The sequence below is a fragment of the Priapulus caudatus genome, unplaced genomic scaffold (genome assembly GCF_000485595.1).
Source record: "Priapulus caudatus unplaced genomic scaffold, Priapulus_caudatus-5.0.1 Scaffold15, whole genome shotgun sequence".
Classification (NCBI taxonomy): domain Eukaryota; kingdom Metazoa; phylum Priapulida; class Priapulimorpha; order Priapulimorphida; family Priapulidae; genus Priapulus; species Priapulus caudatus.
The window spans coordinates 1,083,451-1,099,100 of record NW_014577076.1 but is presented as its reverse complement, the minus strand read 5'-3'; the positions used below and the strand labels follow the sequence as shown (position 1 = coordinate 1,099,100).

The 15,650-nt window shown below is 46.1% G+C and overlaps 1 protein-coding gene across 3 annotated transcripts in view; it reads right to left on the bottom strand.

Annotated features, from left to right (window-relative positions):
* The window catches only part of LOC106809900 (mucin-5AC-like), a 45,603-nt gene that overhangs the window by 8,765 nt on the left and 21,188 nt on the right, over positions 1 to 15,650 (bottom strand). For all 3 annotated transcript variants that reach the window (XM_014813140.1, XM_014813148.1, XM_014813158.1), the window contains exons 2-5: positions 12,929 to 13,383; positions 11,734 to 11,873; positions 4,925 to 4,987; positions 3,561 to 3,670 (exon numbers count right to left, since the gene is read on the bottom strand). In XM_014813140.1, the coding sequence (XP_014668626.1) occupies positions 3,561 to 3,670; positions 4,925 to 4,987; positions 11,734 to 11,873; positions 12,929 to 13,242 (627 nt within the window). In that variant the 5' untranslated portion in view covers positions 13,243 to 13,383. The remainder of the gene's footprint in view (positions 1 to 3,560; positions 3,671 to 4,924; positions 4,988 to 11,733; positions 11,874 to 12,928; positions 13,384 to 15,650) is intronic.

Sequence of the window (15,650 nt, the reverse complement as noted above, 5' to 3'; positions counted from 1 at the left end):
GAAGGGCTGTAGCCGTGCCAGTAGAACGGGGGCTGTTAGCCTTCTCCTGGCCGGCGGAGGGGAAGGGGCTGATAGGGGCTGATAGCCCATTCCCTTTATACTAACATAAAAAAAAAATGTCGCCCCTTGGCTGACAAACAGTACCTGGATTGGCCACGAGTCAACACAACAATGTGAAGCAACAGCCAACTGTCGCCTATGAAATGCCACGTGTGACGAACTGTTCGTGCTAAATGTTGATAGGATACAGTACAATCGTTTAGGTTGAGTCAAATCCGTTTCCACGTTGGTAGACCGTGGAGTTCGCCGTAAAGTCTGGAGGAGTTAAAGGAAACCGCTATTGCTACGCTTCTTCCATTCCTTTCCATGCAACCCTCGTCGTACTCATCCTGTCCCTTCACCCTCAGCTCTTCCAGTACAATTTAACACGCGCAGTTGGCATTGTGAACGGTCTGCGTAGAAGAAATGTAAGCTAGCGCAGATAGGTATGTCCGTGACCTCTGTATTGACCTCCGGCTCGGTTTAGCTATTTCTGACCTAATATTATATATTTATATTAATAATATACTAATATATAGGGTTGCTTTTAGGGAGTTAGGTTAGGTTTAGGATTAGAGAGTTAGCGTTAGGGTTTAGTCAGACATAGCCTAAACGGAGGCTAGGTCAAAACAAGACGGCAAATGGGGGTCAGGGGCGGGGGACATAGACTACGAGCGGCTAACCTAGAGGTGCCACCGTGACAAGAGTCCATTACAGAAGAAATCTCTCATAATAGTAAGTAATCAGTACAATATCTGCTGTCCTGACCCAACGAATGCCATTACCCCATTTGCCGTTTAGCTTTGTTGCCCCCGGAAACGTCCCCATCGTTCCGTTCAATTAGTCTTATTTTGTTATTTGTCGTTCGTCCCTGTTTGACGTTACAATGAGTCATCGTGCAAACTTAATCAGCGAGCGCCGTCGCGAGCCCAACGGCAGCGCCGCAACGGATGAGACGCGTACACTTTGCGCTTGCTAATCCCGAGGCCCATTCGACCCAGTGTGCACGCGACTTATAGGTTCTTTGTGGGCGACACGGTCGTAGGACGATGGTGTATACGCAGCGTAGGTTCACCTTAAGATTATTTTCGGCGTGAGTCATTGCCTGCATGCCACTAAACCGTACGTTACCACCCGCGCACCTCACTGCTGTAGACTCGTGGACAACAGAAGACAGACAGACAGAGAAGACAGACAGACAGAGAGAGAGAGAAATAGAGAGAGAGATGAATCGAGAGAAGAGATCCGAGACGACGGAAAGAGATGCTGAGAGATGAGATGAGAGCTGATAGAGACCAGACTTCGACGAGACACGACGAGAGAAGATAGACGAGAAACTTCAGAAACCAAACAACAACAAAAGGGGGGAGAGAAGAGACGAGAACGAAGAAGACGAGAGATACGAGATACGAGAGACAATCGAAGAAAGAAGAGAAGAAAACGCTCCGTGACGAGATGTGAGACGGGAGACTTAAGAACACGCAGAGGTAAATGCCAAGACGACCGACGACGAGCAGCAAAACCAACGAAAGGCAAGAGCAGAAAACAGAAAATGCGAACAACCGCAAACGGAATGCGGAGAGTGGGCAGGAGTCAGTAGTCGAAGCTGCGGCGCCGTGTGGATGTTATGAGAAAGAGCAAAGCGAGGTTGTGATTTGCCAGAAGCTGGCTGTAATTTCCACGATGAAAGAGCCGGCTCCTGACACGAAAAATGTTCACGAATACTGGCAGAGTGACACTCTGAAGATAAGTCGAATGGTAGACATGTGGCGCAGTAGGCAGTCGATATTTAACTATTATAGTAATACTATATATATTAACAGGCTGAAAGAATATAACGGTTCGCTTGGGACCGCGAATCGTTGCCGATTGTGTGCGATTAGCTGCGTATAATTCCTTGATGTATTTTTTTTCTGGTTGACAGCGAATAAATTGCCGAAGATAGCTACAAGTAAAGAATATAGGAATGGTTACAATGGATCTTTGTGGAAGGAGCTCTCCCGAGAAATTAGAGAGGTCAGAGAAGAGGGAGAGAGAAAGGGAGAGAGAAGAGGAGAGAGAGAGATGAGAGTGAGAGAGAGATGAGAGAGAGAGAGAGAGAGAGAGCGAGAGAATGATAGAGACATAAAGACAGAAACAGAGAGAGCGAGAGAGAAGTGGGAGATAGAGATAGATTGATAGATCGATATATATATATTATATACCGGTATATATATATAACGCGCGTGCGAGACCCTGTTCAAGAATCAGTAAAGGAAAATGATTGGGAATCGCGCAACAGTCAATCATGGTCATTTCAACTCTCTATTTTACTTATTCTCACCAGATGACTCAAAGATTCTCATCTAGAACGCTAAAATGTGCAGCTGGACCTCGCCGGGTCAGCTTACAAGCATACCTCCTCTTCTTGCCGGGGATACAAAGGGCCGAATTTTCAAGTTACTCGGGATTGTAACGTATTCCATAATTGCCATCGCGCAGCATGTTCAGAGTACCATGCGACGGCAATTATAGAATACAAGTGTCCGACGTCGTATATAGATAAATGGTACTCTGGAACAGGCTGCGCCATGGCAATTATGGAACACCATAAGAATGTTAGGTAGGTCATTATACGAGAGGGTTGAAATGGGTTCGATCTTCTAGAAAACACATCATACTAGATTAATATACGACTTCCTACATGATAGCCTGCTGTCTGGTTTCATAGAATTTTTTCTGTTGATGTATGAGAAGATATTTTCTTAAATGTTGTTGCGAGCTAACGTTCGCCGTCATTATTTCTTATGGGTTCTTATTCTAATTTCTTATAGCGGTGCTATGGAGCGCCGATATTCGCACAGGTATTTAGTGTTGCCGCTTTCAAACCGCTTTCACTAGTGACTTGTATGATAAAGCGTGCTCAGTGCTTAGCGCGCTCGAAGGTAAGCTAGACTGTTCTTTGTTGTCGCTGATGTAGGTCAGAGCTGTGAACAGCGTATATAGCTGCATCTCTGAACGCGCGTCTGCCAGCGGTCGTTCCACAGGGCGCGGCAATGTATGACTACTCACCTGACAATGCGAGCATTGCCTGCGTGGGCAGGTTGTGCATGCTACTGGCTACGCACAGCACGCGCCAACTCATGCCAGCTACTGCTCTGCCGCAGGTGCTACCGTGCACGCAGGCGGAATGTGTGTGTGGGTGGATAAGGACGCGGTGGCAGCGAGCTATTGCGATAGACGAGGACGGTGGTTCCGAATGATATAATATACGAGATACGGACAGACAGACATACAGGTAGGGAGACAGGCCGGTAGGCAGGCAGGTAGGCACGCAGGCAGGCAGGCAGGCAGGCAGGCAGGCAGGCAGACAGACAGACAGACGAGGACGGAGACGGAGAGAGAGAGAGGAAGAGGGCTAGAGCGGCAAAGAGAGCGAGAGAGAGAGATTATATATATTATCAATGCATAATGGTGACATTATTATTTTGCACAGCCTGAATTGGTTGTAAAAAAACGCTTTAATGATTTTGATAACTCACCTCGTTTTCAACTTCCTTTTTCAGTTGTTTGTAGTCGTTTGACGTTGGATCTTCGTAGTTCTTGATGAATTCTCGATTTACTATCGTTATGTCGCCTACTATCACATCCTCTGTAAATTAGTGATGACAGCCGGGTATACACACACATACACACACATCCTATAGTCTGCTATGCTGCTATGCTATCCTATAAGGATGCTATGCTGAATCTGCTACATACTATAACTGCGATATCGCTCAAATAATACGCAGAGTTGCTTTTGTATATTCTACGGAATTGAATGCAGATATAATTTTATAGCGGTAACTCGGTGCTTCATGCGGGCGACGATACCTGCATGTGTCTGTACAACGTCTACGCGCATATATAAGATCTGGGCCACGTGTTGCTAACTATGCTATAACTGTATCAAAACGATGCATTCCGGGGAGAGCTTATATTGTACAGCATGGGTTGGCTTATGTGTTTCTAACCCAGTCAAAAAAGCAAACCAACTGACAGTACAAGATCTACAATCTCGCAACAGACGTTATTCGCGCTTCTGAACAATGAACCATTTTCTCGGATTTAGGGTAATCTCCATTGGTTGAGCATTAGCATTCTGCGCCAGCCATCATCGACATTCCTAACCGATGTGTATGCGCACACGAGCAAGCATGAAGGCTTTGCCTGCATCAAAATTTTAATAGTAACGTGTTTATTAAGGGAACCGGTTCATCTGGTCATTACGGGTTTATAATTACTATAGTATGTGGCAATACGGCACCAACGTGGTCGTCTGTCCGTCCAGACGCCGTGGCGGGCATTCCTTGCTGAGAAATTATCCGCATGCCACGCGCTAGCTATACTAGTTTTCCTTCAGCTAGTGGTGAGCTTGGCAGAATGCTTATATACTCATAGACCCCGCACACGGTGCGCATTCGGCGCGGTGGCCTCCAGCTACGAGCTATAGTGCAGAATAAATGGACATTCTCTTGCTTGCAGCGTTTTGTGATTGAATCTACTAGAATGTCTACGCTTAACGCTGACAGCATGGAAAACTGATAGAATTTTGACAGTTCTCGTGCTTAGAGAGAGGGTTGTCTTGGTATCCACTAAAACTTCTTTGCTCAAAGCGTGTTAAAATAACATGGTTTTCTTTGCTTGAAGCGTGAGATTACGTTGGGGTCGTGCCCACCCGCCTTCATGTCTATAAAGCTGCCGTTTTATGTTGTCAACGTGACTTTGATAATGAAAACAAGTTCAGCAAGATGCACGCGCGGGGGGGGGGGGGCGTGTTGCAGGCAGTGGGTAAATCACGGCGCGGTAATTAACGAGTCATTTTTACTTGATTCAGAAACTTTAATCAAATTTTCATGTGTACCTGCCCTTGGGTCCTGTTGCCTGGACGCGGCTGAGTAATGTTCCTTGCCATTGATCAACCCGGCTGCAAATAAAAAAAAACACAATCGATTAGGTGAGAGTGAATGCTTTCATAATGATCATCGGTGAGAGATTGGTGCTAACCGCCATGTACATGGCAAGTGCGCTCATCTCAGCAGCGGTCCGTGCCCCGCTATCAATTTATAAACAATCCGCGGAAAGCATTGTTTGTGAATACTCTCGCACAATGACGTCATTATCATCGTGTAAACTGTATATTGAAAATGTTACTGCTCCCGTTTACTGTTATTGTTTTCGTATACATTTCATATGGCAACGCTTGATGTGATCATAGTCGTAGCCATATGTGATATAATTTATAGCGCGTGGAATACACCTTTGACTTTTTTCAAATCAAACCTTAATTTATTGGCTTCGTCATACATATGCAATTTACTCGGGCGTTATCATTTGCTAAACAACAGTTAAGAATTACAGTAATTTCTAAATATCTCTTATAAGGCAGTGACCAGTAAAATCGGATGAAAGAGTTAAAGTTTATTTAAAGGCAAAGCCACGACACAACGTGTATGTATTAATATAGTACTGTACATGTGTAGTACTATATTTGCGTATAGGGTGCTTTAATCAACTTCTTGGGAAGAGTCACGATTATTTTCTCGCATCTAGATCCTAGCGGGTACGCGGGACAATCCAACATAGCCATGTACTTGCGTCGGCTTACCATATTGCCCACACAACACACCATGCTTGGAAATTTAAACACCAAGATATTTGCCCATCCGTGTCTCGGGCAGAGCACGTAGCTGACCATGACTCTCCCGTGTGCGTATTGCATCTACTAAGCTATAAACGGCGCGCGCAAACATCTGCGAGAACTGAGATAGAGTTCTTATAAATTAACGCTTGAGTCATTCATGCGTAGGTTCGGAGTCACGCAGGTGTCAGATATAAGGCATACCCGCAGCAATAAGGACTGCACATTGGTGTTAAGGCCTATTTACACGATGCGTCCTAGACCTACGTCCAAAACACACCGCGTATGACAATGCAAATGTATGACCCTTGCGATATCGAATGCAGAGGACGGATGTAATTTCTCTAATGTAATGTCCGGATCGTAAATTCTCGGATGTAATGTTTTAATTTCTTCCGACATTGCGTTTGCATTGTCATACACGGTGGACGTACGTCTAGGACGCAAACACCTAACACGCTAGGCCTAAACACGGCATAAACACAGGGCCATAAACACGGATCGTAGCATTGGCAATTCTTTGGAAATAAATATCCGTTAAAAATATAAATGCGCTGCTGTACATTGTACAGGAGTAACACCAGGAGTAACACCATAGACTTACACAAGTAGTATAACGTAGCGTGCAGCGGAGTAGAAGGACAGAATCAACGAATAAGAAATCGTGGGTAATCTCTCAGTAAGGATACAAAGCAGGATATGATATAAGAAAAGCTCACGCTCATAAAGTATCTCAGAAACCTGTATTCTAAATATTAAGGCACTAGGCCTAGGGTGATATTAAAGGTCAAAGCCCTCTTCCATATTAAGATTGCGGGCGTGATTTTACTATACGTGGCAACTAAAGTAAAGAAAGAAAATATATAGTAAGAATGCATCATATTATTGCTACTGTATTTCCGTACAGAGAGTCACCGCTGAGAAACACCGCTGGACGCAGCTAGGTGACCAGGGTTTGTCTATATTCCTGCACCAGATTCGGTGCTGAAGTTTAGACAAACAACGCTCGACAACGCGCGATTTCCTGCTACTACTGCGCCTGTATGCTGTTCGCCTTTGAAGCGAAGCAAAGTTACACACCATTCCCGGTTCGTGATAATTTCCCTTCCGGGTGTTGGCCAAAGATCTCACTAATGCGGTGTGACACCAGCGATTGCCTAAAACAGGGGCTAAGGTCCTTGACAGGGAAGCTAAGGTCCCCGATGGTGTGTGTGTGTGTGTGTGTGTGTGTGTGTGTCGTGTGTGTGTGTGTGTGTGTGTGTGTGTGTGTGCTGTGTGTTGTGTGTGTTGTGTGTGTGTGTGTATGTGTGTGTGTGTTGTGTGTGGTGTGTGTTGTGTGTGTGTGTGTGTGTGTGGTGTGTGTGTGTGTGTGTGTGTGTGTGTGTGTGTGTGTGTGTGGTGTGCGCGCGTGTACGTGTGTGTGTGCTGGGCGTGTGTGTGTGTGTGTGTTGTGGTGTGTGTGGTGTGTGTGTGTGTGTGTGTGTGGGTGTGTGTCGCGCGCGGGGTGCGCGGCAAGCGCGTGTGCTGTGAGAGGGAAGGTGGCAAAGGTATTCGACGGTGTGGGCTGTATATATATAAGGCCTCCGACAGCGCGAGGGCTAAACCTACATTCGAGTATAAGGGGGCCAAAAGCTCAAATCTAAAACAAGTACATCGGGTTTTTCAAGCTATAAAGATTCAAACTTCATCTTTAGCGTTTTTACTCGAAAATAATTTCTTGATCTATAGCTATTGATAAACTGTATTTACAACAGATGTACAGATAATTGAACTTTTTATCTTGTCAATTATTTTCGCAAGTCACTGTGAACAGCACGCGGCTACAGGTAGGCCAAAGAACGAGAGCAAAATGTCTCATGGATTTCCCGACGAGTTTAAATTACTTTCTCCCGGCGGAGGGGAAGGGGCTGTAGCCCATTCTCTCGCGGAGGGGGAGGGGCTGTAGCTGCATGTAGAAGGGGCCTGTAGCCTTTCTCCCGCGCGGGGGAAGGGGCTGTAGGGGCTGTAGCCCATTCCCCTTTTCTATTGTCGCCCTTGTGAACAGTAATGATTGGTAACAACAATGTGAGCAACAAGCAACTGTCGCCATAGTGATGCACGTGCTGACAAACTGTCGTGTAAATGTGTAGGACTACATACAACTCTTTAAGGTTGTCAATCCGTTTCCACGTTCGGTAGGATCGGTGGGAGTAACCGCATTGCTTACGCTTCTTCCTTCCTTTGACCATCAACCTCGTACTCATCCTGTCCTTCACCCTCACTCTCCAGTAAATTAACACGCAGTTGGGTGAAGGTGCGTAAAGAATGCTAACTAGAGCAGATAAGGTCTATGTCCCCTTGACCTCTGTTTGACCTCGCTCGTTTAGCTATTTCTGACTAATATATATATATATATAATATTATAATATATATAAGTTAGGGTTAGGGTTAGGGTTAGGATTAGGTTAGGGTTAGGTTAGTCAGAAATAGCTAAACGAGCGAGGTCAAACAGAGGTCAGGGGGACATAGACCCTACGAGCCTAACTAGAGTCCCCCGTGACAAGTCCATAGAAAAACTCAGTAAGTACTCTTCTGTCTGACCCGATGATTACCAATTGCATCGTTTAGCTTTGTGCCCGACAACGTCCCATGCTTCGTTAATAGTATTTTTCTGTGTCGTTCGTCCCTGTTTACGTTACAAGAGTATCAGTGATTAATCACGAGCTGCGACCAAGTGCACGGTATGGACGCGTACACCTTTCGCTTGCTATCCCCAGGCCCAATTGCGACCAGTGTTGCGCGACTTATGTGTTCTGTGCGTGGTTAGCGCGTAGGTTCACCTTAATGTTTTCCGCTGAGTTCATTGCCTGCATGCCGACTAACGTACTCGTTACCCACCCGCGACCTCACTGCTGTAGACCGTTGACAAACAGAGACAGACAGACAGAAGACAGGACAGACAGAGAGAAGAGAGAAAGAGAGAGAGAGACGAAGGAGAGAGAGGAGAGAGAGAGAAGAGAGAGAGAGAGAGAGAGAGAGAGAGAGAGAGAGAGAGAGAGAAAGAGAGAGAATAGAAAAGGAGAGAGAGACGAGAAGAAGACGACGAGAGAGAGAGATACGAGAAGAAATCGAAGAAGAAGAAGAAGAAAACGAGTGAGAGAGGTGAGAGGAGAATAAGACAGAGAGTACAATGAAGAGAGAGAGAGAGCAAAAAAAGAAAGGAGAGGAAACAGAAAATGCGAACAAGAACGGAAGCGGAGGAGTGGCGAGCAGAGTAGTCGCGTGGGGGCGGTGGATGTTAGAGAAAGACAAGCGACGTGTGTGTGATTGCAGAGACTGGCTGTAATTCACGATGAAAGAGCCGGTCTGACACGAAAAATGTCAAATACTGGCAGAGTGACACTCTGAAGATAAGTCGAATGGTAGCATGTGGCAGTAGCAGTGATATATAATATATATATATATATATATATTAACGGAAAAAAACGTCTGAGCGATCTGTGCGATTGCAGATACTGGCTATAATCCTGATGATTAAAGCTGTTTGACACGAAAATAAAATTGCCGAGTAGTACAGTAAAGATATAGAATGGTTAACATGTCAGTTTGTGGAAGGAGCTTCTGAGAAATAGAGAGTCAGAGAAAGAGAGAGAGAGAAAGAGAGAGAGAGAGAGAGAGAGAGAGAGAGAGAGAGAGTGATATGAGAAGAGGAGACTGAGAGAGAGAGGAGAGAGAGACGACGAGAGAGCAGAGAGAGAGCAGGAGAGAGTGATAGAGACTAAGACAAGAAACAGAGAGGAGCGAGAGAGAAGTGGGATGATAAGATAGATTGATAGATCGATATATATACTATTATATATATATATAACGCGCGTGCGAGACCCTGTTCAAGAATCAGTAAAGCGAAAATGCATTGGGAATCGCGCAGACAGCAAATCATGGTCATTTCAAACTCTCTATTTTACTTATTCTCACCAGATTGACTTCAAAGATTCTCATCGTAGAACCGCTAAAATGTGCAGCTGCGACCTCGCCGGCGTCAGCTTACAAGCATACCTCCTCCTTCTGCCGGCGGATACAAAGGGCCGAATTTTTCAAGTTACTCGGGATTGTAACGTTATTCCATGAATTTGCCATCGCCGCCAGCATTGTTCAGAGTACCATGCGACGCATATAGAATACAACGTGTCCGACGTCGTATATAGATAAAATGGTACTCTGGAACAGGCTGCGCACATGGCCAATTATGGAACACCATAAGAATGCTTAGGGTAGGTCATTATCTTGAGAGGGTTGAAATGTTGTTCGATCTTCTAGAAAACACATATACTAGATTAATATACGACTTCCTACATGATAGCCTGCCTGTTCTGGTTTCATAGAATTTTTTCTGTATGATGTATGAGAGAGTAATTTCTTGAAATGCTTGTGCGAGCGAAACGTTCGCCGCTCATTATTTTCTTAGGGATACTCGGGTTTTTATTTCTGAATTTCTGTATAGCGGTGCTATGCTGAGCGCCGATATTCGCACAGGTATTTAGTGTTGCCGCTTTCAAACGCTTCACTAGTGACTTGTATGATAAAGCGTGCTCGAGGTAAGCTAGACTGTTTCTTTGTTGTCGCTGATGTGGTCAGAGCTGTGAACAGCGTATATAGGCTGCATCTTCTGACGCGGCGTCTTGCCAGCGGTTCGTTCCACATGGGCGCGGCAATGTATGGACTACTCACCTGGACAATGCGAGCATTGCCTGCGTGGGCAGGTTGTGGCATGCTACTGGCTACGCACAGCCGCCGCAAACTCATGCGCTACTGCTCTGACCGCAGCGGGTTGTACCGCTGCCACGCAGGCGGAATGTGTGTGTGTGGGTGCGAATAAGGAGCGCGGTGGCAGGATAGCTATGCGATAGACGGAGGACGGTGCGTTCCGAATGATATAATATACGATGATACGGACAGACAGACATACAGGTATGGGAGACAGGCCGGTAGGCAGGCAGGGTAGGCACGCAGGCAGGCAGGCAGGCAGTGCAGGCAGGCAGGCAGACAGACAGACAGACTGGAGGACGGAGACGGAGAGAGAGAGAGGCAAGAGGGGCTAGAGCGGCAAAGAGAGGGGCGCGGAGAGAGAGAGAAAGAGAGAGAGAGATGAGAGAGAGAGAAGATATGAGAGGAGACGAGCTCAGAGAGCGTGAGGGAGAGAGAGAAGATAGAGATGAGAGAGCAGAAATAGGGAACGGACGCAGGAATAATTTGGCCACCGTAGCGTAGAGTAGGTACCAGACTATCAGTACTAAGAGGTGGTAGTGGAAATGTCAATGTTGAGGAGGTTGAACAAACAGTAGGCCAGCAGTGTTCACGTGGACGAAGCCGTAAAATGTGGGTAATGGTGCGTGGACTTTAATTCCTAACAATCCGATTTCCGTTGGCCGTTGCCTAATTTACAATATTTACCTTTCACAGTTTCAATAAAAACAAAGAAAAATTGCCGTCACACAATCTTAGAAGTGCTGTGGCAACAACCGCTGCTAACCTACCTGCCATGCCACCACCGCTGCTTAAACCTACCCCTGCTATTGCACACCGCTGCCATAAAGCCTACCTGCTAATGCCACACCGCTTGTAAAACCTAACCTTGCCTAATGTACACCGCTGTAAACCTACCTGCCTATGTACACCGCTGTAACTATTTGCCCATATACACCGCTGTGTAAACCTACTTGCCATGTACACGCCTGTAAACCTACCTGCCTTATGTACACGCTGTAAACCTTATCCTGCTATGGACACCGCTGTAAAATCCTACCTGCTATGTACACCGCTGCTAAACCTACCTGCTATGTACACCGCTGTTAAACCTACCTTCCCATGCACACCGCTGGTAAACCTGACTGCTATGTACACCGCTGTAAACCTTACCTGCTATGTTACACCGCTGTAAACCTACCTTGCATATGTACACGCTGTAAACCTACCTGCTATGTACACCGCTGTAAACCTACCTGCTATGTACACCGCTGTAAACCTACCTGCTATGTACACCGCTGTAAACCTACCTGCTATGTACACCGCTGCTAGAAATAGAGCGACGGTGATGATAATTATAATCCCGGCGATTATCAGCCATGTCCTTTTTCCTTTCTGTATGAAGTGGATCTTGTGAGGCTCGTCGTCTTCGTCCCTGTAGGTTCGCGACCTGTCAACGTGCAATAAAATTCCACATATCATGCATGCTTCAGTTGACCCGCCATCACTTCACCTATTTCACTTGTCCGACCTTTGATCTCGCGTGTGAGAGATGAAGATAACACATTTACGCAGCGATTACCTAAAAAATAAATACTTGTTTACATTCATCATGTTCGACGCAGTAGAATTTTTTAAGAATATCACGGAAATTTCAAATTTGCATGTTGGAAACCTGACTAACCATACACCTGACCGACACGGGCATATATATATATATATAATGAATTAATACATTTATTTTAGGCGGGGTCGGTCTGGGGCATTCTAATTCATTTAACAGAAATAGAATCGCAGCGTGGTATAGAAACTTCAAATAGCTGGTGATAAAACAGTGAATACGGCGAACAATCATTTTTGATTTGCAATGGGAACCCCATCGTTAGATTCTGTCATCTATAACGGAATTTGACTGCACAGTCTCACCTCACACCACTGCACACGAAGAGCAACGAACTGCGGCTACCCCTTGTCTCCCCCTCGATCTCTTCCATTCTCATTAGTGTGCGTGTGCATGCGTGCGTGCGTGCGCGCGCGCGTGTGTACGTGTGCATTTGTGTTTGTGTATATGCATGTTTTTGTTTATGGGTGTATTTGTGTATAAAGCGTTTATGTGGTTACATCTCGGCGATTTTGTTCATGAGTAGGCGTAAACATAACACGTTACCTGCACATATTAGAAGCAACGATTCAATCACAATCACAGATTCAATCATGTGATCAGATGAATCTGTGACGACATTCTAAACTATCGCGTTCACAGTAGGCGTGCAGACACGTTAGCATCAGAAGTCCAACAGATAAGAAGATGGACTTCTGATAAAAGAATTGTTATGATGAGCTTCTGTTATCCTGCATCCGAAGTGACACTGCAAATATTTCTCGCATCAATAATATAATAATCATGTTTTTATGCGCGGGTACGTGCGAATATAGGTCCGTGGTAACGACCGCCGAATGTCGCCCTTCAGTACCTCAACATCCGCAGCACGCAGGCCTACTTACTTGTCGGTCGGTATAGGCTCAGCGGGCGGGACTGGCAGGAAATACTCGGCAGGTTTCTCTTCTTTATTCTCGTCCGTTGTCGCGAAGCCGTGGTTCACCCTCCCCGTCGCCTCCTCCGCCTCGCTCCAGTTGCTGTTGTAGACTGGGTTGCGATTCACCGTAACTCCGATGCCGCTATCCGTCTCCGAGTTTGTACTGTTTGTCGGCGAGCCGGTGCCCGTCGCCCGGCCGTTGTCCGACGGCGACGTCGTCGTATCGTCTGCCGACGATCCACTGTCGTCACGTGTCCCGCTCACAGGACTGTCGGTAGCCATAGTGGTTTAGCCGGGATCTAGACGCTCTGGAGTGTATAGAGGGTACGGTGCCGTGTGCCGTCGCGTGTGGTTGTTCCTCGAGCCACTAGCGTTGATTGCTGTTTGTACTAACGACGAGGTAGACGTTGCCTTGACCACGACCTGCAAGCATTCAAGCGGCATTCGTCGTCATGATTTAAAACGCGGACGCAATCGGTCGGTAAGGTAATAACGCGAGACGTGTCCGCCAGTGAAGACACGTTACGTATACTCCGTTGACTTGTATCTAGGCGTGTGGGTGAGGGATAGTACAGGAAGCGAGCACAGAATGCTCGCGACCTCGACGTTGTCACACCGAACACACACAAATCAACTATATACCGCTATAGTGACATTTGTTATTATTAGCACAAGAGGTAGTGGCAGGCGTATATTTTGTGGAGCGCGTACATTAATCAAACTTCGTCTACGCCTAAGTACGCATTCAAGGATATAACGCCCGTCGTTGTTATTAGTTCTATAGAGAAAGCAGCATGATGTATGACACACATAACATGTTTATCAGAAACCAAATATTCTAAGAAACAATTTTTTTATTTTACAACAATTTCCTGTTATTTCACAATGTTATCTTCAATATCTCTTATATAAAGGGCGAGCCTGTTTTTGTGTCTGTCTTTCTGACTATCTTTTTCCCCCCCCGTAAGAGCTCACCCCCAACACCATATATATTCTTAATCAGCATGTCGCGATGCCTAAAGGCAAGGTCTGCGCGCGCGTGTGTGTGAGAGTGGAAGGCGTGGCAAAGGTATTCGACGGTGTGGGGCTGTATATATATAAGGCCTCCGACAGGCGAGGGCTAAACCTACATTTCGAGTATAAGGGGGCCAAAAGCTCAAATCTAAAACAAGTACATCGGGGTTTTTTCAAGCTATAAAGATTCAAACTTCATCTTTAGCGTTTTTACTCGAAAATAATTTCTTGATCTATAGCTATTGATAAACTGTATTACAACAGATGTACAGATAATTGAACTTTTTATCTTGTCAATTATTTTCGCAAGTCACTGTGAACAGCACCGGGCTACAGGTAGGCCTAAAGAACGAGAGCAAAATGTCTCATGGATTTCCCGACGAGTTTAAATTACTTTCTCCCGGCGGAGGGGAAGGGGCTGTAGCCCATTCTCTCGGCGGAGGGGAAGGGGCTGTAGCTGCATGTAGAAGGGGCTGTAGCCCTTTCTCCCGGCGGAGGGGAAGGGGCTGTAGGGGCTGTAGCCCATTCCCCTTTTCTATTGTCGCCCTTGTGAACAGTAATGATTGGTAACAACAATGTGAGCAACAGCAACTGTCGCCATAGTGATGCACGTGCTGACAAACTGTCGTGTAAATGTGTAGGACTACATACAACTCTTTAAGGTTGTCAATCCGTTTCCACGTTGGTAGGATCGGTGGAGTAACCGCATTGCTACGCTTCTTCCTTCCTTTGACCATCAACCCTCGTACTCATCCTGTCCTTCACCCTCACTCTCCAGTAAATTAACACCGCAAGTTGGGTGAAGGTGCATAAAGAATGCTGACTAGAGTCCCCCGTGACAAGTCCATAGAAAAACTCAGTAAGTACTCTTCTGTCTGACCCGATGATTACCAATTGCATCGTTTAGCTTTGTGCCCCGACAACGTCCCATGTTCGTTAATAGTATTTTCTGTTGTCGTTCGTCCCTGTTTACGTTACAAGAGTATCAGTGATTAATCACGAGCCTGCGACCAAGTGCACGGATGGACGCGTACACTTTCGCTTGCTATCCCCAGGCCCAATTGCGACCAGTGTGCGCGACTTATGTGTTCTGTGCGTGGTTAGCGCGTAGGTTCACCTTAATGTTTTCCGCTGAGTTCATTGCCTGCATGCCACTAACCGTACGTTACCCACCCGCGACCTCACTGCTGTAGACTCGTGACAACAGAGACAGACAGACAGAAAGACAGACAGACAGAGAGAGAGAGAAAGAGAGAGAGAGAGAGAGAGAGAGAGAGAGAGACGAGAGATGAGAGAGAGAGGAGAGAGAGAGAGACGGAGAAGAGAGAGAGAGAGAAAGAGAGGAATAGGAAAAGTGGAGAGAGAGACGAGAAGAAGACGACGAGAGAGAGAGATACGAGAAGAAATCGAAGAAGAAGAAGAAGAAAACGAGTGAGAGAGTGAGAGAGAATAAGACAGAGAGTAAATGAAAGAGAGAGAGAGAGCAAAAAAAAAGAAAGGAAGAGGAAAACAGAAAAGCGAACAAGAACGGAAGCGAGAGTGGGAGAGAGTAGTCGGGTGGGGGTGGATGTTAGAGAAAGACAAAGCGACGTGTGTGTGTTGCAGAGACTGGCTGTAATTCACGGATGAAAGAGCCGCGGGTCTGACACGGAAAATGTCAAATACTGGCCATATCC